The sequence below is a fragment of the Mollisia scopiformis genome (assembly GCF_001500285.1).
Source record: "Mollisia scopiformis unplaced genomic scaffold LY89scaffold_18, whole genome shotgun sequence".
Taxonomy (NCBI): domain Eukaryota; kingdom Fungi; phylum Ascomycota; class Leotiomycetes; order Helotiales; family Mollisiaceae; genus Mollisia; species Mollisia scopiformis.
In genome coordinates, this window is record NW_017263598.1 from 258,917 (window position 1) to 282,705 (window position 23,789).

Sequence of the window (23,789 nt, forward strand, 5' to 3'; positions counted from 1 at the left end):
CTAGGAGCCCCGTCCGCTCCTCAGTGCTCCTCCACGTGACCCAGAGCTCACCGAGATGACTCAGCGAGCTCACGTGCACGTAGCCGTAACAAGTAGCACTTTAATCTGGTGCACATGGTTACAATGACCTAGATACGACAGACAATGAACTCTACTTCCAAAGAACGAACCTCAACTACTTGTTCGGCATCATGAAGACTCTCGAGCAGGAATCGGGCGCTCTGCTTGAGGGGTAATGCGGATGTGGTGGCGCTTCGCATTGGGGCCAAGAGCATAATCCAGCACAACTGAATGCAACACCATCCTGTTATCATACACCACGACGGTACCTTTCTCCCACTTCACCCTAGTGTGGAAATCGAGACTCTTTTCCAGGTGCGAGAAGAGCATGGCGGTGATGGCGTCGCTTTCTTCCTTCTTCAACCCGACGATACCAGCGACGTACTCGGGAGGAAACCAGAGCGCTTTTCGGCCCGTGACAGGATGCTTTCGGACGATGGGATGGAGCGTCTCGACAAGATCACGGCGATATACGGAGCTCTTCTTGCCATGGATTGATTGTTGGGCACCCGAGTGTACGGCTGACAACCCCTCGAGGAAGAACTTCATTGGTTCCGAGAGCTTGTCATATGCGTCCATGTTGTTGAGATAAAGCGTATCACCTCCACATTCAGGGACTTCCAACGCACAGAGAAAGGTCGTGCCCATAGGGTTTCTAGCAAAGATCATCAGTATGCGCAAGCAATGGTAGAGTGCGAGACTCACTTCTCGTAAGTCATATCTGAGTGCCATCTGGTTGTTGTCAGATATCCTGCACCGTAATGGTCGAACACTGTCTTGTCGTTATCACGAAGGTTGCTCAATATCTCCGGGTGGCCTTTCATATGCGATCCGAATGAATGTACATGGAGTCGACCGAAGTGGCTACCGTACTCCTTCAAGAATTCCGGTGTCTGATCGACGAAATCTTGATCGCGGAAGACCAGAACCCCTCGCTCGGCAGCCCAGAGCGCAAGTTCGTCCTTTTGTTGACTGGACAGAGAGCTCAGTTGGACACCTTTGACTTCAGTCCCAATTGAAGGAGTCATGTCTTTCATTTCTTTGACTACGAATGCATGATCAGTATCACTCCAGAAAATTTCAAGTTGACGTACTAGCAGCAAAGAGAGCTTTCTTCTCCGGATCTGCTCGAAAAGCACAGTCCACATGATCATATGGTACGAGTGGAGCTTCTTCCGTGAGGGTGACATGAGCAAGGTAGTTTGAGTATTTATACTATATGCTTTAGTCAGCTTAATTACGAAGGGCATGGCCCTTAGTTGATACTCACACCAGTATAATCCGCTGTCAACTTTTGTGGTATCTCGGTCTGTCCTTTTGGGTTTAGTTCGACAGGCGAAGAATTCCCTGGAAAGACGAAGTCCTTTGGAGGTGTGTATGCCTCGTTTGGAATTGTTCCAGTAAACCATTTCGCGCCTTTGAACTCGACTTCATAGCCTCCAGGAACCTTGGTGTACCGAGGCTGCTGCTCCTCCACAGGAAGACTCAATGCTTCCAAAGGCTTGGTCAAAGTTTCTGTCACAGTGCTGGACATGGCGATGAAGATTCACTGCATTGTTGAGGACATAAGAGAATGCGGGGTCGATGTCATTGATTATATGGTTCTGGCTCAGGTTGTAAGCTCGAATGCTACCAAAGCCCACTCTTGTGGAGGGACCTACACATGCATACTGCTCTTAGCGACTGTATGGCTAAGCTCGTCAGGACGGCCTCAGCGGCTATGGAATTCCGAAATACATTTCAATCGTTTCATCCTGGCCGATCCTTTGCATATCCGGTCTTCCTTTGAGCATAAGCTTGATTTCTCTGGAATTGATCTTGAGGTTGATAAGCAAGCCATAAGTGGACAATAACATCTACGAATCAAGACCGCTTAATGTCCGCCACCCCCTGATTTTATAGAGCGGATAAACTCGTCTAATGCGCTCTTCGCGTTGATCCTTGAGCTAGATTATGGAGTACGCAGATCCGGAATTCGGCAGCCACTTGGAGATGAGATATCATCTTCCCCACCTTTGGTATCACCATTGAGCGTTATCTCTCGTCTCTCGCAACTGAACGTCTTTACAGGCACGCGACGGACATATGCGCTTTTCAGTGAAGGATTAAGGAGAATCCCGAAGACGCACATGTCTGCATCTTTCGATGGAAAGATTCATCCGTTATCAGACATAGCAGCATCCCATCTTTGGAAATGTTGGCTCTTGGAAATGTTGGAAGTTGTTCTGTATGCGCGGGAATACAAGAATGCCACCGGGTCACAAGATGTGATATTCCTGGTCCAGAAGTCGGAGGTTGTTTGGTCCTCATAACTACAAGTCGTATATCAACATGTCTGTTGAAAAGGTCGACACTCCGAAGGGAGGCTCAGATGAGCCTGCATTACGTCAAAGTATTGAGATTGCTGAGGTGCTTCAAGTGCACGCCGACGAAGCTTTCGGCTTCGTCGAGAAACATGAAGGGTTCACCTATACTCCAGAGCAGGAGAAGGCGGTGTTACGGAAGATTGACAAGCACCTGATGCCATTGGTAGATTACCTTCTCCTTCTCAAGTAGTAGTACTGACAACTAGCAGATGTTCGTCTCATATTTATTCCAGTACATGGACAAAAGCGTCATGGCTCAAAGTTTCATTTATGGCCTAGAAGAATCACTTAATCTCAAAGGACACGAGTACTCGTGGTGCGGGTAATGTTCTCAATGTCCAAATTTGACTGGGATTTTACTGATGGTATAAGATCCGCTTTCTATTTTGGCTATCTCGCTTTTCAACCCTTCGCTGGCAGACTGCTCAATTACCTCCCACTGGGCCGCTTCGTCAGTGCAACCGCTCTTTCCTGGGCTATCATTCTCCTATGCACGCCTGGAGCCAAGTCTTTCTCTGGACTCTTCGCCTGCCGCTTCTTTCTCGGCATGGCAGAAGGTGGTGTATCACCAGCCTACGTTCTCATCACCGGGATGTGGTATAAGAAAGACGAAATTCCTCAACGAGTCACGTTTTGGTTCACTGGAAATGGCGTAGCGATCATCATTCAAGCTCTCGTTAGCTACGGGATTGGACACATAAACACGAGTGTCGCGACCTGGAGATGGTTCTTTATCATTTTTGGGATATTGGGTTTGGTTTGGGCGGTTGTGCTTTATCTTTTCATGCCAGATTCTCCTTTAACGGTATACACCAGCCTTTTTCTTTGAATCACTAGAGATCCAAGCTAACTTGTCCAGGCCAAATTCTTGAACGAGGAAGAGAAAGCCGTAGCTGTCGAACGACTGAGAAACAACCGAACAGGCGTAGCGAACAAGGAGTTCAAAAAGTACCAGCTCATAGAAGCCTTGAAAGATCCTCTGGTCTACTACTCATTCTTCTACGCTATTTCCTGCGTGGTTCCCAACAGCGGCGTCTCATTTGTACGTCCCCTGCCCCTATCTCAGTATCTCGGCTAATAGTCCCAGTTCGGCGCCCAAATCATCAAAGGGATGGGCTTCAACAATTTCGTCTCTTCAATCCTTCTCATGCCTTTCGGACTCTGCGAAACGATCGCTCTCCTCACCGCTGGCTACGTCACCCGCAACATCCCCAATCTCCGCTGCTTAAACCAGTTCCTCTGGTGCGTCCCCGCTGTCTTCGGCGCGGCTTTGGTATACTGCCTCCCGTCATCCAATCGAGCAGGTCGTCTTGCCGGGTTCTACTGCACGGGCTTCTCGAATGCAGGGCTACCGCTTCAGTTCTCGCTTATGAGTTCCAATGTCGCTGGACATACAAAGAGAAGTGTTGGTAACGCCATCATGTTCTTTGGGTACGCGACTGGATTTATTATTGGTCCGCAGTTTTTCTTGTCAAGTGAAGCACCGGTATATCCTACAGGCTTCAAAACCATGATCATCACGTTTGGGACAGCGTGTTTGGGACCGGTGGGACTTTGGTTCTATTTGGGGTGGTTGAATAGGAGGAGGGAAGCGGCGTTGAGGGAGAGTGGGAATGAGAATGTTTATGCGAGGAATGAGGAGTTCTTGGATTTGACAGATAGGGAGCAGATTCATTTTGTCTATTCGAGGTAACTTTCTTGTCTAGATTTGATAGAGAAGTGAACAGAACTACATTGAGATGCATTTGAGCCTTGTCAACTGATCACGTGTCTATGAACTTGTTCTTCTCTTCTTATCTATATATATAACACTTTGTAAACGACGTTTATCTACCGGATTCAATGTCATTCTCTACGAACAAATTTAAGTAGTCTTGAACTGTCCGTATGAGAGCTGTACATGGACATCGCCACATGACAGTCACATGTGGCGCTTCCACCACCTGAGCAAGCCTAGAACATCCCTTGCTTAGCCTGTTGAAAGGCGTATATACTCGGCGATATGATCACTAAACCAGTTCATTTGTCGCCGTTGATTTGCAATACTCGGTGTGGTTCTGGTGGCGTTAGCGGGTATCAAGATGGACGCTGACTGCAGCTGAAGTATAGCACCGACCACAGCATGCAAGCTGATACAGTAATTATCAACATTCCTCGGCTGTTCTTCACTATGCGGTGAGGCGAGCTGTAGCGTCTTACTTATACTGAAGCTCGAAAGCTCGATGTGAAGAACGGATGATGGATTTTGGCGGGATGTGTTCCAGGGCCAAGAGTACGAGGTCGAAGCGCTGATAGGCTTGGTCTGGCGTCTCTATAAGACGGTTGGAGCCGCGGAGGATCTCGACTATCGTCACTCGAAATTAGGGGGTGGGTGGGATGTACAGTCAGCCACCCTCTTCTCGCCTTGGTCGTTCTCAACTCAACCTTCTCACCGACACCCCGTCGTGCTATATATCCACTGCAAAAACCCACATAATGGCGTGAGATTCCTACACCAGATGCAAGTTGGGGGCCAAACTCCACCACCATCAAATTAGCTGCTACTTGGAGCTTGAGCTATCCTGATCCTGGATAGAATCCTACGAGGAGTGCAGCCCTGAACCAATCCATTGGCCGCAAATACGGTGCACCTGTAAATTGGTTGGCTGGGAGATCTCAGCCGCACCTGTGGTCAGCACCAGCATGAAGAATCACACCCTGGGGAGGCAGGCTGGCAGGGCAGGCTGCAGGGATCAGCTGGAGCTCATAAGGCTGAAGCCCCCAAAATCATGAGCTGTCTTTCTTCTTCTCTCGCCATTGCTAGGCAGGAGTGAGGTGACGACTGATATCAATTGACCGAAGGCAACATCTACAGCTCGATATATATTCTCAGCCAGGAAAAGTACGAAGCCGACACGATCAATTTCCAACATCATGATCCCGCATAGATTCCGACCCCGAGGGCCAGGGCCCAAGCAGCAGCAACAGCAGCCGAGAGATGCTCGGTCGGAAGCTGGCAGCGCAGTCAGTGGACGAAGCGGCCCTGACCAAGCGAAAGACGTCCCGATGGTATTGATTCCACAACCACCAGCCAAGAAGCCCAAGAAGATTGCACCACAAGCTGCAATTGACGAATTTTGGGCCAAGTTCAATAGCAAGACTCCGGGCATTGGTATGAGTGGCATCCTACCTGCGCGAGATGTACCAAGTGCGCTAATCACTTCACGCAGCGGAAACCGTCCTCCCCAAAAACGTCTACGCGAAGAAAGCACGCGAGCAACAGCCCAAAGGCACCATTAGACCCGAACCTGCTGTCAAGTCATACGAGGAAGCTGCCCAGAACTGCAAAGATAAAGTCGCAAAGATCGTCAAAGAATGTCGTCGTGTCAATCAGAAGTACCGCGATCCGCACTTCGACATCGAGTTCGACTTGAAGTGGGGTAAGAAAGATTGTCTCACCATGCTCAGTGGCAAGAAGGATGATGTCGACGACGACGACGATGACTCGATGTGGAACTTCGATTTTGGGTTCAGCCCGGGAAGCGTGAAGAGAGTGGGAGACATTTTTGAGGATCCTAAGTTTTATATTGGTGGTGCGAATGCGAATGATATTCGTCAAGGACGGGATGGCGATTGTTGGTTCATGGCTGCGTTGTGTACTTTGGGCAACAAGGCGGATCTAATTCCCAAGGTCTGCGTTGCTCGAGATGAGCAAGTCGGTGTCTATGGTTTCGTCTTCCATCGAGATGGAGAATGGGTCAGTGAGATTATTGACGATAAGCTTTACTTGACGAAGCCGGATTATGACGAGAGTTGGATTGAGAGGAATCTGATTGAGGATCGTCAAAGAATCAATTCTGAAGAGGACTATAGAAAGATCTATCAGGTAAATTAGGAGTCCATATGTGATTGCTATTGCTGACTGACGTTGGTAGTCTGGCTCTGGAGCTTTGTACTTTGCTCAATGCGAGGATCCGAACGAGACTTGGCTTCCTCTTCTAGAGAAGGCCTATGCCAAGGCTCATGGTGTAAGTCATACCCTCATATCATCTCTGCTTCTCTGACAGTAGATCAGGATTATGCTGCCATTGAAGGAGGGAGCACTGGTGAAGGTCTCGAAGATTTGACCGGAGGCGTCACAACTGAGATATTCAGTACCGACATCCTTGACAAAGAGTATTTCTGGAACGAAGAACTCATGAACGTCAACAAGGACTTCTTGTTCGGATGTGCTGCTGGTATCTTCTGGGGTCGTGGAAACCGGAAGGGTATCTACGAAGGTCACGCATATTCTATCCTTAAAGCGGTTGAGATGGATGGGCAGAGACTTGTTCTTGTTCGCAATCCTTGGGGAGAGGGAGAGTGGCATGGGCCTTGGAGTAAGTCTGCTAAACCTGTTAAGCGGAAAATGCTAATTAGCGACAGGCGACGGCAGTAAGGAATGGACGCCCGAATGGATGCAGAAGCTCGACCATCGATTCGGCGATGATGGTGCCTTCTGGATGTCCTACGATGATCTACTGAAGAAGTACGAAACCTTCGATCGCACACGACTTTTCAACGATGAATGGAAAGTCACCCAACAATGGACTTCTCTTCAAGTCCCATGGACAGTTGGATACCAAGACACCGAATTCCACTTCACGCTCGAGAATGCCGCTTCTGTGGTCATTGTCCTGTCACAATTGGATCAACGCTACTTCTGCGGTCTTGAGGGTCAATATAATTTTGAGCTCTCATTCCGTGTCCACAAAGCTGGCGAAGAAGACTACATTGTCCGCTCCCACGGCAACTACTGGATGCGACGATCCGTCACTGCCGAATTGGATCTTGAGGCTGGAGAATACCACGTCTTGATGAAGGTCGAGGCCGAGAAGAACGACTATGGATACTCTGTCGAAGATGTCATCCGCAGCAATGCCAAGGATCGTCGGGATAAGTTGATGCGCATTGGTCTCGCTTACGATATGGCGATGGCAAAAGGTAAAGTCGTCGAGACTGAGGATGAGAAAAAAGCTCGAAAGGCTTATGAGGCAAAGAAGAAAGCCAAGGCTAAGAAGGAGATGAAGGAGAAATTGATGAAGGAAAAAAAGAAGAGGCGACATGTTGAAAATAGGGATTTGAGAAAGCAGAGAGCTGCTAATGCCAAACGGAAGGAGAAGGAGAAGGCCCGTATGGAGAAGAGAAAGGCCAAGGAGGCTGAAGAGGCTAAGAAAGATGAGGCCAAAGACGAAAAGAAAGAGGAGAAAAAGGAGGATGTTCAAGCTGAGATTGCTGAAGAGATCAAGAAACAAGACGAGACCACAGAGTCCGCAACTGAAGTCAAATCAGAAGTCAAGGACGAACCCAAGCCAGAGATCAAGGATGAGCCTAAGCCCGAAGTCAAGGAAGAAGCCAAGGAAGAGTCTAAACCCGAAGTCAAAGAAGAACCCAAAGAAACTCCCAAGGAAGACACTAAGCCCTCAGATCCTACCCCACCAGCCACCGAAACCAAGCCTACTCCCGACCAACCAGCACCACCAACCGACATCCCAACCTCGGACCCCAACGCACCCCTCCCTCCCCTCCCACCACCCCCACCCTTCGACGACTTCGACGACGACGACCTCTCAGACCTCAACAGCGTCGTATCCGACATCTCCTCCTCCGCGGTCTCCGACGCGATTCTGGACGCCAAACTCGCAGCCGACGCCTCTCTCCCCCCTCCTCTCCCGCCCAACGATGACGACGAAGATGAGTTCGAGCGCGATCCCTGGAACGCGGTCGCTGTTGTGGGGCTGAGGGTGTATTGCAAGGGGAGCGGGGTGACGGTGAAGGTTTGTCGGCCGAGGGAGTGGGAGGAGGGGGAGGGGAAGCTGGATTTGGATGACAGTGCTGCAGATGCTACGAAGGATGTTGTTGAGAAAGTTGAGGAAGAGAAGAGAGAGGAGAGTAAGGTTGCTAAGGGAGAGGGGGATGAAAAGAAGAGTGAAGGGGAGAGTGAGGGGAGTGTTGTTGTTGTGTGAGTGATTCTGGCATTTGCCTATGAATTAACTGTGAGTAGTAGCACGGGTCGAAGATTTGATCGGCATTCAAATTGCGTTATGTAGCATGTTTATGTTCTTCTCAATGTAGTTTCTGTCTTAAGGAAAATCTCATACCAATTTCTGGACACTGGGCATACTTTTATTCATGTTCTTGCCGAACGACATGCTGAAGAGGATGTATGCCTTGTCAATCTGATTCATCTTTCATATTCCTCCCTATGATTCGCAGATAATTTTGCACAATTCATCTTACCCCATTCCCGTAGAATATTCATGAATCATACCTCATATCTCCTTATTCTTCGACCTTCAATCAAGTCAAGCCCCTGATCTCCACCACTGATAGTAACCAAATTCGTCCCGAAGCACCACACTACACAGAGTTGGGTTTCCCTCGTCCGTCGCTTGTCACTTTCCGTCCCAGTCCCCAATTTAGTCACTCATCCCTATTCTGCTTTGTTAGACCCACCGTAGAGATAGAGGCATCTGCCCTAGAGCTAGTGTATATATATGATCACATGGTTCCAAAAGCGGTAGGAAGACATAAATCGCCAATTTGAAATGGGCATTTCCTGCAAGCTCCGGAACAACATGATCTTATGATTTTTAGGATCAATGATGAGATGTATGTGCTGACTCAACACAGAACCGCTACATGATGATCAACTCCAAGTCTGAATGAAATACGTGTTTGTTATTCCCGAATCCAGCAGGACCTCCTCACATTAAGAGCACTTCTCAGGTATTCTATATTTCTATAAAATATCCTCGAAAAAAATCTATGTAGCTGGGCTCCCAGCTGCCCACCAACACAACCATTTCCCGACAACAAAACAAAATCTTACAGTACGTCCAGATATCTCCCAACAACAACTTCAACGCGCACAAGTCCCCAAAGCCATCACAATGACCAAGACCATGCACGCAACCATCCTCATCATCACCCTCTACCTCCTCCTCCTCCTCCTCCTACCCACCCTAGCAAACGCCCTATCCCCCACCCCACCCCGCGACGGCACAGGCGCCTACCAAGGCCAAATCCCCTGCCTGATCGAATCCCTCCCCTCGACCTGCATCCTCCGCGCAACGCAATACCTCTACTACAACACCGCCTCCTTCGACGTCTATGACGGGCAGTGCGTCCATCTGGGCGATGCGAGCATGATTTTAGGGCGTGAGTTCCCTTTTCCCCAATCCTACCCCTCCTTCCTATTCCTCTTCCTCTTTCCGAGAGCAGCTGATGTTGATGTTAACCATGTTTGAATAATGCCAGACCACGTGAGTATCGACTCAGAACTACCGTGGACGGTAGAGATGGACGTCTCGGCGGATTGGCAGACGATGCCGAACGGGTGGTATGCGGGGAATCCGGTGGGGTTGGGGGTTGATTTGAGGGGGATGGAGTTGTGTTGGAAGGAGGAGGCGAGTTTGAGTTGTTTGTTGCCGTTTAGTTGTTAGGAGGGGAGGTATGCATGTGTTTGAGTGAGATTTGAGCGAGCTTTCCTATCGTGTGACAAACGTCGGCGGAGAGGAGGTTGGTTGTAATGTTCGTTTTGATTTTGAGGGATATGTCGTGATCTTTTTGTCGGGTGCTATAATAAAGCTCCCAAGATGGAATGGATCATTAGATCTTCCGAAAAGTACACATCAATAATTCGACATGAGTGACAAAGGATCAGGGAATATTGGAACACGAAAAAGGGACAAGTATATATACGCATCATCCACACGTCACTTTTCACTTCCCTTCACTCCCCTTCACTCCAAACAAGCTTCAACTCTCCATAAATCAATCATGCATCACATTCATTTGCCTCCATTCCATCACCTCTACCATACCCTACTCTACCTCACTCCTCCCTCTCCCTCAAAGAAACACTTACACCACAATCCATATTTTATTGTACATTATCTTTTTATCCCCCTCTCCCCTTCCCCCCTCCCGCATCCACCCCTCCACCTCTCCCCCTCTTTACCCCTCTACCCTCTCCTCTCAGATAAACGAAAAGAAGAACTCCATCCTATCCCATAATCATCATTTATGTATATCCCTTCCTCCCTTCACAGCGAAAAACATAAATAAAACGAGAACAACAACAAAATCCAACAAACACCCTCTTCTTCAGTAGTCCACTGAAGAGTTAGTCAATCAAACATAAGAAATTAAACTTTAATTCATCCCCCCATCTCGTCAGTCAAAAGCCCAAACCAGGTGAGCACGCGTGATCGAGAACAGGGAGGTTGTAAAGTACCACTTAGTGTAGAAGCGAAAAGAGTCCGTAAAAACGCCCAGTTAATCAAACCCGAAGTCAGCCATCCGCCAGAGAAAAATATGATGATCCAGAACGAGTAGAAGTCGTGTGAGCGTATATGCAGATTTCCCTTCCATTCTCGTTGCTCCTAAGAAAAGTAATACCCAATTAGATCAAATTGATCTGGCTCTTATTGGCACCCCCAGCACCGACTTCCTTTCCACTAGGACTCATTTCCCGTTTGCCACCTGTGGGACTAATGGCGCTTTCGCTGCCCTTCCTACTCCGTGCTACTTCTTCCTCTTCATCGAGTCTTTTTCTCCAATCCGCGAGACTACCGCTTAGGCCATCACCGACATTTGCCGCACTTAAACCATTGTCAGCTCCTCGAGTCGTGGTTCGGTCTTCGAAATCGAAGGCGTTGCTTAGTCGATAGTTCTTGTTGGTGTTCTCCCAATGCGATCGAAGGGTCTCGAGCTCATTCGCGAGACTGTCGAGTGCTAATGAATTCCTGTTGCCTCCATCATATAATGACGTCTCCGACACAGAGTCCGCACCTGACATTGTGCGCTGGTGCGTATTATTGTTCATGCTAGCATTCTCAACTTGTCTCGATTGACGGCGATAATTGTCGACCGAAGATTCAACTTGATCCAAGAGCAATGACACCTTCTGTTCGGCATCTTGAGCTCTGCGTTCCAGAAGAGCATTCTCTTGTTGCAATTGTACTAAGTCAGACTGTGACTTCTGAGCCGATGACGTGAGTTGTCTCTGGACAGACTCGTGATTCGTTCGAAGCTCGTCATGTCTCTGTTGGGAAATAGCTAGTTCCTTTTTGATTTCCGCAAGTTGTTGTTCCAATTGACCAACTGACAAGCTCGTCTCTGCCTGCAGCTTCTCAATCTGCTTCGTCAAAGAGGCACGCTCTTCCTCCCATCCAGCGGGTGCCTGTGGAGTAGCTCCCTTTTCTTCTGCTTCGACAAGCTGCTCCTTGAGGCGTGTGTTGTCTGCTTTGTATTTTGCCAATTCGTCTTTCATGCGCTTGAGCATCTTTTCAGTACCCTTGACGTAGTGAACAGCTGATTGGTAGTCGCTCTCAAGCTGGCCAAGCTTCTCTCTGTACATGCTTTCGGCTTCTTGCTGTTGAGCATCAAATGTCTGTCTAGTCTCTTGATGAGCTTGCACACTAGCGGCCAGCTGTCCTTCCAGCTCGCGAAGCCTAGAAATATCTGGGGTAGTGGTACCATTAGGACTGGATAGACCACGCGCTCTGGCTGCACCCGACGGGCTGATGCCTCGTTCGCCTAGAATCTCTTTCAGGGTATTGTGCTGGACATGAACTGCATTGGCCTCAAGCTGCTGGTTAGCAAGTTGATATTGCAGGTCGGAGTTCCTGGCTTGAATAGTCTGCACTTCTCGCATCGTAGATTGAAGCTGTTTGCGGATAGACATGCCCTCTCGGCTAGCTTGCTCCTGATAAGCCTCGAGACCGGCAATACGTTCTTCAGCGCTACGCAACTTCTCGGACGCGCTGTCGGCGGCTGCTTGGTATTTCCGGACAAGAGCATTGGCAGACTGAACTTGTGCCTGTAGAGCAGCTGCTCGGTCGTCCTTCGAAGAGGAATTTGAGCTAACATCACGGGCCGCGACTCTATCAAGGCCAGACAGAACAGCTTGCCGATGAGTGCGAGCCTCTGCGGCATGTTTCTCCGCGATCTCTTCGGCGTCTCGCAACTTTCGGTTGACAGACTCCAGCTCGGTTGTTCGGTTCTCGTGCTCTGCTTTGAGCTGAGAAAGCTTCGTCTCGATCTTTTCCCTCTGCGAGCGCTCTTCTTCAAGCTTGCGTTCAAGAAGACTCTTCATGTCGTTGGACGAAGCCATTGCTTCTCGAAGAGACTGAAACGTGTCGTTATGGTCCTTGCTGGATCCGACTGCCTCTCGATATTTCACTTCTAGCTCATCCTTGTCAACCTGGATCAATTGAGCGGCAGCAACAGCCTCAGCACATATAATGGCTTCCTCTCTCGCCTTAGTCTGGAATTCGTGCAATTCAGCCCTTAATCGCTCTACTTCGGAGGAGTTTTGTTGCTTGTAAGCCTCGAGTTCAGCCATTCGAGTTTGAACACTGTTAGAAACGTCCTCGGCTAGATTTCGACCACGCTTCTCAGCTTCAAGTTCAGATGTCAACATCTCAACCTTGTTCTTCAAGTCGCGCTGTTCGGCGAGTGCAGTGGCAAGTTTCTTGCTGATGTCTGTTGATCTGTCACTTGACATGTTTCCAAGATCTCGGGCGTCAACATCAGGTTGAGGCGTGCTGCTTTGGCTACCACTGTGCGCTGCAAGTCTTGCCTTCGCGTACACAGCTTCACTGACAGCGGCATCTCTCTGCTTCTCCACTTCGGCAATTTGCTTGGCAGCAAGGACCGCCTGCTTGTCTATTGATCCCTGGACATTCGAAAGCTCGGTCTTCATAGCAATCAAAGCCTCAATTAAGGGCTTGTCGTCGTCGTCGAATGATTCGGCGGCTCTCTGATCAAGTATCGGGCTACTGGATGGATTTGGCGTGTAGCCAGCTTTTCTTGCGAGCTCTAACTCAGATGCCAACCACGCATTCCTGCTCTTGGCAGCATCCAGTTCCTTCAATATGGCGACGGTTTGTGAATTCCGTGCTGATCCCTTGCGTGCCAATGGATTGCTAGTCTGTCGGGAAGGTCCACTTGGAGGAGGCGAGGATTGGCGGGCATTAGTTACATTCCGCAGTGAGGACTGTTCGCTCGTGCTGTCTATCGAACTTTGTTGGCGACCTTGTCTGCTCTTGGACGAAGAACGAGTTGACCCACCTCCTGCAGTGTTCATACTGACAGGTGGGCCGTTCTCGTTTGAAGCTGGCTTCGATGCTTGCGGAGCTTGTGTCGGAGTTCGGCGGCCATTCGTGGTTGGACTTTCTCTCGTCTTCGGGCTTTCTCTTGCCTCTCTCGGCCCTGGAGACATATTCCTGTTCTGTGACGGGGAAGCCACGCTCTCAGCAGCTCTTTCAACAGCTGGGTTCCGGACACCTGTATCGATTGTTGGTCCAAATCCTCTCTCTGGCTTTCCTGGAGGCTTCCCTCTCCCATTGGCTGCTGGTATCGCGCCATTCGGCCAAGGTGCTTGTTGCTGTGGTGGAGGCCCTGGTTGTGTCTGGGCCATCGATGCTCTTGGTAATTTGGATCCTCCTGGAGGTCCCTGTTGAGGTCCCTGTTGCGGTACCTGTTGTGCTCCTTGTGGCGCACCTTGTGGCTGTGCCGAGCCAGGAGCTACACCGTTCATATCGTTGCCGTTAACACCAGGTTGCCCATTACCTCGTCCATATCCAGGTCCCATGGCACTTTCTCGGGGTGCTTCTCTGATTGGTGGTCCCATCAGCCTCTTTGCTTCTGGCGGTCCTGAAGATCCATCTCTAGAGCTCAAACCACGGCTTGCACCCATGCCACCTCTCTCAGATCCACTCGGCCGTCTAGCGCCAGGTACTCGGTCAGCGTTCGGTGTCTCCCCTTTTTGGAATGCTTGTATTTGTTGATCGTTTGGGTATCGAATCTTACTTGTATCCAAGAGGTAAACGAGGCTAAGATCTCCAGCTTCTCGGGTTGCTGTACTTGGTTCACCAGCTAGAACAACGATTTGCTTCCCATATGCTGTCATACTGTGTCCAGATCTCGGCGATGGCGAAGGGCCCATATTCTGGAATGTATACCACCTCCTCGAAGTGATTCTGAATGCTGCCAGGTCTCCCAGATCTGCCCCCTCCTCCGTTCTCCCACCAAAGATATACATTACATCGTCGACAATCGCTGCTGCATGGCCTTCTCTGGGTGCGGGTATGTATCCTATACAATCGAGAACCGTCCAGGCATTAGGGATTGGATCGTAGCACCAAACATCATTAAACCATTGAAAGCCATTCGTTCCACCAAACCTGAAATGATCAGTACCAACACTAGCGCAGGATTCATACCACTCACAAATAAAGCTTCTCATTATAGGTCACAATGGAGTGGTTTGTCCTCGCAGGCGGTACCTGGCCCACCGCAGGCCCTCCATCGTCACTATTCCGGATAAGCATCTCCCATCTGTTTGTTGGAACTTGTAACTGGTTCAAGTCAAATGCAACCAGGTCATTCATGAAGTATCCCTCGACCTGACCTCCAAACACGTAGATTTTCGAGCCCAGTATATTCAAGGAATGGCCGTATCGTCCAGACGGTCGAGGTCCTGCGGGTACTGCTCTTGACCATTGTCGAGTTGCTGTTCCTGTCAGCATAATCCCAAATGTATAATTAATTCAACTCACAGGTGTTGAGCAGATAGAGCGTTTCGTCCAGCACATCTGCGTCCTCCATCTTGGTGTCGCCTCCATATACGATGAAAGCGTTCCCAACCAGCAAACTCGCATGTCCTACTCTGGGACCAGGACCTTCAGCCGTTGTTGCTAATGGGTAGCAAGCCATGTTCCCTCCAGCCTCGACCATCCATAGATCACCCTTCACTGTAGAACTGTTTATGAGACCGCCCATGAGGTAGATGTCGCCCTCTTTCGAGGCCACCGAGTTAACGGCGGCGCCATATCGAGGGAAGGGGCTCGGATGCGATGTGGTGTATGTTAATTTTCGCACCGACCACGGGTACAGCGAGGCATTAGGATTTGAATTCATCGATTGAACCGCGGGCGCAGAGCCGTTCCGTAACTATTGATCGCGTTAGCATTCGCAAAGAATTGGCAGCATTTCTCCTGAACGAGATTGCGCAACCCTCCCGCCCATTCCCATCGCTGTGATTAATCCAAGACACTCACCGGAAGGTCTTGCGCCTGTTCTGCAATGGGAGCTCGCCGTCCGTTTACTTGCTCGGGACTGGGTGTCGCGGCTCCACCTCCTTGGAGCGACGTGATGGAATTATTGACGCTGCTTCCTGGCGTTGACGACTGCTGGCTGGCGCCCTTCTCGTTGACCCGCCCATTCGCCGTCGTCGAGAATGAGGTTTGTGATCCTGCGACACCTCCCGAGCCATCTTTCATGGCCTTGTCCACATTCTTGTTCTTCTTGCCGAAGAGGAATGCCATCGTGCCATACGAGGCGGGCCCTCGTCAGTTATTATGCCAGTGTGTCGTCTCTCTCGTGGGCCCTCGGTCTCTCGCTGTCTCGATCGATGCACCTCGGAGTCGGAATCGTGTTTGATGTAGCAGAGGTGAGAAGGGAGGAGGTCGAGGGTTGTTTCTGTCGTGGGACAAATTTGTCTGAGCGGGCCCCAACTTTTCCCGGCGTGCAAAATGGCTGGCAGATGGATGCGCGATCAAAGCCCAGTCGTGCTTGTCGCCGTAGTACGACGTTCGTCCTTCGCAGCCGCCGCAGAGAAGGAGCGGAAGAGGGAGGCGGAGGAGAATAAGAGAACGTGCTATGCGAGTGTTGAATAGCGAATGCTCGAATTATTCTCAGACCCTTTCCTGCTCGGAGATGTCGTTGGGTCTGGTGCGAAATTGGATTAATGGAGATTGTCGTTGTTGTACCTTTATTTTCAAGGATGCTTGTCCAGGATCCTCTTGCGTTCGCCAAAATATTTCGGTGCCACGGCGGGCAGCACAGTAGGCGCAACCACAGAACTGGCCGACTGGTGGAGTGGGAGCAGCAATGAAGTCTGGAGTCTGTCCCTGGAAATGATTGTATACTCGTTCTTTTAGATTAGATTCACTGCAGTATTGCGGGGATATGCAATCGAATGCAAAAGGAAGACGGGTAGATGGAGGCTGATATTGATATCAATACCAGTATCAAAATATCAAAAAGAGTTGCAGCATAAAAGCCCACTCCAAAAGCAGTACTATATTCAAGTAGAATCCTAGCTGCCCTAGTCCCTATTCTGTTCTGTTCCAGTTATTCTTCACCCAATGTCCCATCCCATGAGTCCCGTCCTAACCCATCTTGTCTCTCCATATCCCCTTCTCCCACTGAATTTTTCAAGCTGCTGCCAACGACGCTACTGTGCTCTACCGTGCTCCGTTCGGGGAGTCAATACCCCTGACCCAAGACGAACTCTCACAGGACCACAGCGCGTTGCTTGTCTCAGTTAGTGAGTGAACCATGCTGCAATGGGCAACGGCCGTTGTTTCATGATCTATAGCCCGATCTTAAAGTTATCTTTCCGCGAGGCGCGAACTCTGGAGAAGCAAGTCATGATGAAACTTTTCGTTTTGCTCCAGAAGGTTGTTTGTTCCTTCGGATGACATGACAGCTCGCCGCCACCCCTTGCCGTGTGGCTGGAAGGAATATCGAGAGGCTGAAAAACAACGAAGAGAAGAGTGTATCACGAAGCTTGACGAGGATTTGCTGGGAATCAGTGCAGGTGACCAGTGCAGACGGACAGACGATCTTCCCGGATTGGCGGTGCATAAACGGAGGGCCATGGAATTTGTGAGGGAAGTTTCGGTTGACCTCCCATCGCTTCCCCTATTCGCCGATTGACGATACTGCAAGCATCCAAGAATACTTCGCTACTGCACGGCCTATTGCCGTCACCCTTTTCCATGTGCAGCCACCGCATCCGCCGTCGAATGGCCAGATGGTACGATGTTCTTGGGTCTCAAAAGGGGGCGCTTTGCTCATTATCGATAAGCTTTTTTTTCCTCACGCCACAGACATTCTGGAGCACGCTGGACTGGGACCGGACCACAGAGCCATCTTGGAGTCAGAGTAGGTAACATTGCATAGAGGTCGTACGGGCGGGCTTGATGGATCGAGTCCTGTACCAGATCAGTCTTCATTGGAACGCAACTCAGCAGTGTACTCGTTAAAATTGTGAGATCAAGAATAGACCCTCCTCTGTACCCGAAACATAGCGAGATGAGCTCATGATCATCATTGGACAACGACCAAATCCCTTGCTTCATTATTTCTGCACTTGAAAACGAACAGCATCTATTATGCAGCCTTGTGTGATCTCATCAACATTATGTGCGTCATCGTCTGGTGTAGAAGTGATTGAAGCTGTCAAATTATCCTTGATTGCTACTGCAATTGGCCATTTCTTGAAAGTACCAGCCAGTAGGGGACCTCGGCGCGTACAGAAGTCTGCTGAGATGTGAAGCAGAGTCAAAGTGCCCTGTGGGTCACCATGCATCCCAGTAATAGCCGTATATTGGGTCTCCATTGCGGTCACCTGGTCTCCCTTTGAGTTGCCGTGTTGAAGATTCGTACCTGCATCGGTTGAAAAGGGGTGTGTGATGGATTGCTTCTGGATATGCTGAGAAGATCAAAGGTGCGTAGCTGTGGGTCTGGCGTGAATCTTTCTCAGCCTCTATGATAGTAGTCTCGGCCTATTGTTGATCCAATGCCGGCCTAGCACTGTGCGAATGACGCTAGGTGCGGTATATTGTTAATCCGTTGCCGTTGGTCGACAAGGCTCGCTCGTGACTCCCGAATTACTTCGATCTTGAAAGCAGCGTTGTGCTTTGCTCCATCAACACCAGTTGCAGCATTGCTCAAGATCATTGCGCCTCTGCAATAGCTTCAATACTGGCGCAGGTAACAGTAACGAAAACCAAGTGCGAGACAAAAGTAAAAGCGATAGGGTAGGTTGGCTGACAACTGGCTATGACAAAAGTGTTTGCCTGACTGACTTCCAGCTCCAGAGCTTCCCAATTCGATACCGAGTAGCTGCCAACCACAAAATCGAGACGATTGAGATCAGCGGGTGCAAAGAGCTGCTTCAGATCATATAAACACATGCGGGGCTTGGGAGACTGAGGAGTTCGACTTCTCACCGACCATGACCATGACGGCTGTTGCAGTTCAGCAACAACAGCATGGATCGCACCGCCAACAATACAATCCTAGACAATCACCACATTCTTCCAATATGTCGCCGAATCAGTCCCGACCACAAAGCTATACATCTGTAGCTCAGGCTCAGGTTGAAAGACAAGAAGCCCCCACCCAAAATGGAATCGCAAATCGGGCAAACTCATATCAGCTGAACAACAGCAACTCTGTACAACAAAACGGAAGTCGTATGCAGCCCTCCGATGAGGAAGAAAGACCATCTTCCACTAAGAAGGTAGCAATAACAACGAATGCTGGAGAACGTGATCGACGAGCTTCTCTGCAAGTCCGACCATCTTCGGCTCCTAACGGTGTGGGAGAATCATCGCAGGATGATTCGGAAACAGATAAAGTGCGACGCAGACCAAAACCACTGCTGCAGCGAGCAAAGAGTGACTTCGGACCGAGAGGAGAAGAACCAGATACAGAGGAAGATATTCAGGACTGGGGAGCGCGGCATGGTTTCGAAGACCATTATGCGTCAGAAGAATATGTTTCTCAGTTGGCAAATGTAAGTTGTGTTCTTTGATGTTCTTCAAGCGCACTCCAGATTTGGATATTGCGAAATGCAACCAGCTAGTTCATTCAAACCGAGTGGTTCCTTCCTCAACATTTCTCCCGCCAGCATCCATCCTCCCTTCAACTGCCAAATGCTCTGCAACAATGCCTCGTCTCGAGAGTGAAGATACGGGCTCGGTAGTCTCCATGGGCTTCGAGGCGCGCAGCTATTACAGCCAGAGCCTGTGGGATGCGCTGGGCAGTCAGTGCCCTCATATTGTCCATACCCTTCTATTACGCGTCGCATTAGACAGAGAACGTTCATGGGTCGCCAAGTCCTTATCAGACTTCAAGCCGTATTGCTCAGAGCTGGAGGCTAATGATCAAACCCAGAATTGGTACATGTACTTCACAGACAAGCGCCATGAAACGACCGGAAACCCCAAGCCTTTGGGCTACGAGCTGCAAGATTGGCGCATGAAGGACCGACTGAAGACTGTCTCGGCTGCTCTGGCCATATGTCTGAACATCGGAGTAGAACCACCTGATCAGCTGAAGACTAATCCAGGCGCGAAGATGGAAGCGTGGCAAGATCCTACCAGTCCGCCCGTACAGAAAGCTCTCGAAGTCATTGGCAAATCACTCCAAGCACAATACGAGACCTTGGCGATTCGGACGAGATACAAGCAGTATTTAGATCCTTCAGTGGAAGAGACGAAGAAGTTTTGTCAATCCCTCCGACGAAATGCGAAGGAGGAGAGAGTTCTTTTCCACTACAACGGTCACGGAGTTCCTAAGCCGACTGCTTCTGGAGAGATCTGGGTCTTCAATAAGAATTATACTCAGTATATCCCAGTGTCCCTATTTGACCTCCAAACCTGGCTGCAAGCACCGACTTTCTATGTTTGGGACTGCTCTGATGCCGGCAATATTCTGAACAACTTCCATCGTTTCGTCGAGAAGCACAAGCAAGAAGAGGCCGATAACCTCGCCAAGGATCCCAACTATGTCGTCCAAGCCTACGAACCATACATACACCTGGCTGCATGTGGTGTGAAGGAGAACCTCCCTACCAACCCATTGTTGCCAGCAGATGTGTTTACATCGTGCCTAACAACTCCAATCGAGATGGCGCTTTGGTTCTTCGTCCTTCAGAATCCCCTACCTTCGCAAATTACGCCTGAACGAGCCAAGAAGCTTCCCGGCAGACTGCAAGAGAGACGAACACCATTGGGGGAGCTGAACTGGATCTTCACTGCTATTACTGACACAATTGCATGGACCACCCTTCCTCGACCACTGTTTCGCAAGTTCTTCCGACAAGATCTCATGGTAGCAGCTCTCTTCCGCAACTTTCTGTTGTCCCAAAGAATCATGGCTGCATACAATTGTCATCCTCAGTCCTTCCCCGAGCTTCCTGATACTCATCAACACCCCTTGTGGGAAAGCTGGGATCTGGCCGTGGAAATGGCTCTTGCTCAGTTGCCAATGCTTGAAGAGAAAGAGGCCGGTATTCGACCTGATTACGAGTTCCAGAACTCAAGTTTCTTCACAGAGCAGCTCACTGCATTTGAGGTCTATTTGAATCAAGGCGCAGTTACTCAAAAAGCACCTGATCAACTCCCAGTTGTTCTTCAGGTCCTTCTAAGTCAACAACATCGTGTTCGAGCTCTGATCCTCTTGGGCAAATTCCTTGACATGGGTCCTTGGGCCGTGAACCTTGCTTTGAGCATCGGTATCTTCCCGTATGTCCTGAAGCTGCTACAATCTGCCGCAAATGAGTTGAAGCCTGTTATGGTGTTCATCTGGACACGCGTTCTAGCTGTTGATCTTACATGCCAAACGGATTTACTGAAGTAAGCGTTCTCATGGCTTTTCTCCCCTTGGTCTCTTGAATTCATTATTTCATAAATTTCGTCGTATATATCAAATATCTCGTGATGCAACAGATGATATTAAACTGACAGTGAGGCTCAAAAACACAGGGACAGCGGCTACATGTATTTCGCCGCGATCCTGAAGCCCACCGAAGGCCTGCCGGTTGTGGACAGTCTGGAGCATAAAGCTATGTGCGCGTTCATTCTAGCCAGACTGTGCGATGGCTACAAGCAAGGGCAAACGGTTTGCAACCAATCCGAGATCATGACCTACTGCCTTGTGCATCTCCAGAACGGCGATAATCCTCTCTTGCGACAATGGGCTTGTCTCTGCATTAGTCAATTGTGGAAAGACCTTCCTGATGCGAAGTGGCGAGGCATTAGGGAGAATGCGCCTGCTAAGCTGGCTCTTCTTGTTCGGGACGTCTGCTGCGAGGTCCGAGCTGCCATGCTTTATGCCTTGACCACTTTCCTCGGAATCGCCGACTTGACTGACGAGATTGCCCGCACCGAAGAGCAAATAACATGGACAATTCTCGAAATGGCCAACGATGGAAACGCCATGGTTCGTAAAGAGCTACTTGTCTACTTTTCCAAATTCATTCAGCGCTACGAGAACAAAGTCTTGGTTGCAGCATTTGAACAACTACAGGAAGAGAAAGAATACTTACTTTCTCCACCTAAGGATGATGGAAACGACCACAAAATGGGCTTGCACTATGCGGGAATGAACAACCGGAATGATGACGGCACGATTAAGGCTTCAGCATATGGAGTCTCTCGCAACTCTATCTTCGCAGCAGTTTGGAAACATGTCATGATCATGACTGTCGATCCACACCCTGAAGTTCAACGAAACGCAACAATTGTCGTCGATTATGTTCATACTTCTCTGCTGCAATCCCCTGCTGGTCGATATTCCCAGAAGCTGATGGACGAGATTGTGCGTCTTTCCGCTAGATCTGCCACAACAAATCAAGATACTTCAAATCCACGCCCAAGCACACCAACTCGTCAGGACTCAATGAGTAATGCACCAACTACGCAAGCTGGTCTTCTCAAGCGGACTGCGAGCTATCTATTTACCTCACTGGCTCCTTTTGGTGGCGGATCAAGTGCCGAAAGCTCTCCGGAAAATACAGTTGGTAAGACTGGTCCAAAGTCTCCTCTGCCTCAGCGCAGTCCCCTGCATCCACGAGGTAGACTTCCTCCAGACTTCAACGCGCCACCAGAGCAGAATGATACGGCGGCAACCCCAGGCATGTATCATGCTGCCAGAGAACCCATGTCCGGAGACTTCCAGTCTCGAGAGATGTCCATTCCACCTGCCATTCCATTGGAGAGCACGTTTTTCGAATGGTCGATTGAATACTTCCGGGAACCGCAGATGAAGCCCAACGAAGCCGAGGAGCCAGGTAGCACAGATTACAACGAGCGATTGTGGCGCCGCTCTCGAAATGAGGCTATATTACGAGATACTCAACCCCAGAAGGAGATTGCAGGCAGCGGGAAGTGGACCACACCTGCTGGATTCTTCAACAACCAGTGTCAACCATCGAAGATGACTTTCCACCAATTCGAAGATCATCTTGCTGTTTCAGACGACAGAGATACCATCTGCGTTTGGGACTGGAAGAAGCAGGATCGTCTGAGTCGATTCTCAAATGGAAATCCTGAAGGCACGAAGATCAGTGGCATGCAATTCATCAACGAGGATGATCAAGCATTCTTGCTTTCTGGCTCGACCGATGGTGTTATCAGAATCTACAGAAACTATGACTCGTATAAGAAGATACAAGTCGCATCCGCGTGGCGAGCACTAACACACCTTGTCCCAAGTAACTACAATTCCGGCATGGTTTTTGATTGGCAACAAGTTACTGGCAAGCTCTTAGTAGCTGGCGATGTTAAGGTCATTCGAGTATGGGCAGCCGCTCCAGAACTTTGTGTTGTGGATATCAATGCACGATCTGGCTCCTGCGTCACATCGTTGACATCCGATCAAATGACTGGCAACATTTTCGTAGCTGGGTTTGGCGATGGAGCCATTCGAGTTTTCGATGCTCGCAACAGACCTTCAGAAGCGATGGTGAAGAAATGGAAGGATGAGACCACCGACAGAGTCTGGATCAAGAGTGTGCATATGCAACGAGGCGGTCAGAGAGAGCTTATGTCTGCCGATCGAAATGGCAAAGTTAAGCTGTGGGACATCCGTATGGATAAACCATTGAGGACTATCCTTGCTACTCGTTATTCCCTGCTTACCGCTAGCACGCATGAACATCTTCCTGTGTTCGCAGTGTAAGTCCCATTCCTGTACAATGCTCGACATCTCTACTGACACTTTGCTAGTGGGACTGGTAGTCATATGGTCAAGGTCTTCAATTTCGATGGCAAAGAGCTCTCTCGCGTCGAGCCATATTCCAGCTTCCTCCACCAAGCTCGCCAATCTCCTATCTCCGCCACAGCATTCCATCCCCATCGAATGATGCTTGCTTGTGCAGCCCGAGGTGATAATCACATCAATCTCTTCACATGCGCGGAGAAGAAGACCGGTTTCGAGCTCTAGATACTTCACATGAACTTGCACTGCTCGCTTGAGCTGATCTATTGGTGGCGCACAGAAAGGTGTTTTAGAATGCATCATGGAGCATTGATATGATTTTGTTTCAGATGTATACAAGTTTCACGGCCTATGGGAGGAAAAGATGGCTTCTTCGATGGTTTGCTTTTCACTAATGCATTGCGTGGACATGGGGACATTGGCGTTGGATGAGCGTTGCCTAAGCCTTCTATGGTTCTTAGGTTTGCTTTTTCTCCAAGGCTTTCCTTAGCGATAATGATTAATGCTAGTTGTAAGATATAAGCGATCTGATGCTCC

The 23,789-nt window shown here is 49.5% G+C and overlaps 6 protein-coding genes across 6 annotated transcripts; 4 read left to right on the forward strand and 2 right to left on the reverse strand.

The window, feature by feature from the left end:
* Positions 1 to 1,661, reverse strand: LY89DRAFT_784604 (TauD-domain-containing protein). Its single transcript, XM_018222801.1, has 4 exons — positions 1,331 to 1,661; positions 1,155 to 1,275; positions 766 to 1,105; positions 1 to 715 (listed from the first exon to the last, which is right to left on the reverse strand). The coding sequence occupies exons 1-4, from the start codon at positions 1,592 to 1,594 to the stop codon at positions 190 to 192; spliced, it is 1,251 nt and encodes a 416-aa protein (XP_018068089.1). The 5' UTR covers positions 1,595 to 1,661; the 3' UTR covers positions 1 to 189.
* A 1,001-nt stretch (positions 1,662 to 2,662) lies between these two features.
* LY89DRAFT_590397 (allantoate permease) lies at positions 2,663 to 4,119 on the forward strand (the record flags this gene model as incomplete). The annotated part of the gene is made up of 4 exons (XM_018209593.1): positions 2,663 to 2,748; positions 2,799 to 3,231; positions 3,286 to 3,468; positions 3,514 to 4,119. The coding sequence occupies 4 exons, from the start codon at positions 2,663 to 2,665 to the stop codon at positions 4,117 to 4,119; spliced, it is 1,308 nt and encodes a 435-aa protein (XP_018068090.1).
* A 754-nt stretch (positions 4,120 to 4,873) lies between these two features.
* On the forward strand, positions 4,874 to 8,715 carry LY89DRAFT_687114 (cysteine proteinase). Its single transcript, XM_018215428.1, has 5 exons — positions 4,874 to 5,577; positions 5,636 to 6,291; positions 6,341 to 6,433; positions 6,481 to 6,784; positions 6,831 to 8,715. Exons 1-5 carry the CDS (start codon positions 5,340 to 5,342, stop codon positions 8,408 to 8,410), a joined length of 2,871 nt encoding a protein of 956 aa, XP_018068091.1. The 5' UTR covers positions 4,874 to 5,339; the 3' UTR covers positions 8,411 to 8,715.
* Positions 8,716 to 9,214: 499 nt separating this feature from the next.
* On the forward strand, positions 9,215 to 9,893 carry LY89DRAFT_146414 (uncharacterized protein). Its single transcript, XM_018205357.1, has one exon. The coding sequence runs from the start codon at positions 9,338 to 9,340 to the stop codon at positions 9,692 to 9,694; it is 357 nt and encodes a 118-aa protein (XP_018068092.1). The 5' UTR covers positions 9,215 to 9,337; the 3' UTR covers positions 9,695 to 9,893.
* Positions 9,894 to 14,598: 4,705 nt separating this feature from the next.
* LY89DRAFT_536254 (galactose oxidase) lies at positions 14,599 to 15,781 on the reverse strand (the record flags this gene model as incomplete). The annotated part of the gene is made up of 4 exons (XM_018208100.1): positions 14,599 to 14,638; positions 14,685 to 14,967; positions 15,014 to 15,407; positions 15,515 to 15,781. Coding segments are annotated over 4 exons (984 nt in total), but the record flags the coding sequence as incomplete, so codon positions are not given.
* Positions 15,782 to 18,486: 2,705 nt separating this feature from the next.
* On the forward strand, positions 18,487 to 23,213 carry LY89DRAFT_590803 (uncharacterized protein; the record flags this gene model as incomplete). Its single annotated transcript, XM_018209617.1, has 3 exons — positions 18,487 to 19,044; positions 19,425 to 20,887; positions 21,017 to 23,213. 3 exons carry the CDS (start codon positions 18,487 to 18,489, stop codon positions 23,211 to 23,213), a joined length of 4,218 nt encoding a protein of 1,405 aa, XP_018068094.1.
* Between the last annotated feature and the right edge of the window lie 576 nt (positions 23,214 to 23,789).

What these genes read in the sequence shown, in the direction of transcription:
- LY89DRAFT_784604 (XM_018222801.1), bottom strand. Translation starts at nt 1,594, where the DNA reads ATGTCCAGCACTGTGACAGAAACTTTGACCAAGCCTTTGGAAGCATTG. An exon ending in GAAAGCTCTCTTTGCTGCTA is followed by an intron (nt 1,106 to 1,154) that starts GTACGTCAACTT and finishes ATGCATTCGTAG; the next exon opens with TCAAAGAAATGAAAGACATG. An exon ending in TCAGATATGACTTACGAGAA is followed by an intron (nt 716 to 765) that starts GTGAGTCTCGCA and finishes GATCTTTGCTAG; the next exon opens with AAACCCTATGGGCACGACCT.
- LY89DRAFT_146414 (XM_018205357.1), top strand. Translation starts at nt 9,338, where the DNA reads ATGACCAAGACCATGCACGCAACCATCCTCATCATCACCCTCTACCTC.
- LY89DRAFT_687114 (XM_018215428.1), top strand. Translation starts at nt 5,340, where the DNA reads ATGATCCCGCATAGATTCCGACCCCGAGGGCCAGGGCCCAAGCAGCAG. An exon ending in TAGCAAGACTCCGGGCATTG is followed by an intron (nt 5,578 to 5,635) that starts GTATGAGTGGCA and finishes CACTTCACGCAG; the next exon opens with CGGAAACCGTCCTCCCCAAA. An exon ending in AGAGTGGCATGGGCCTTGGA is followed by an intron (nt 6,785 to 6,830) that starts GTAAGTCTGCTA and finishes AATTAGCGACAG; the next exon opens with GCGACGGCAGTAAGGAATGG.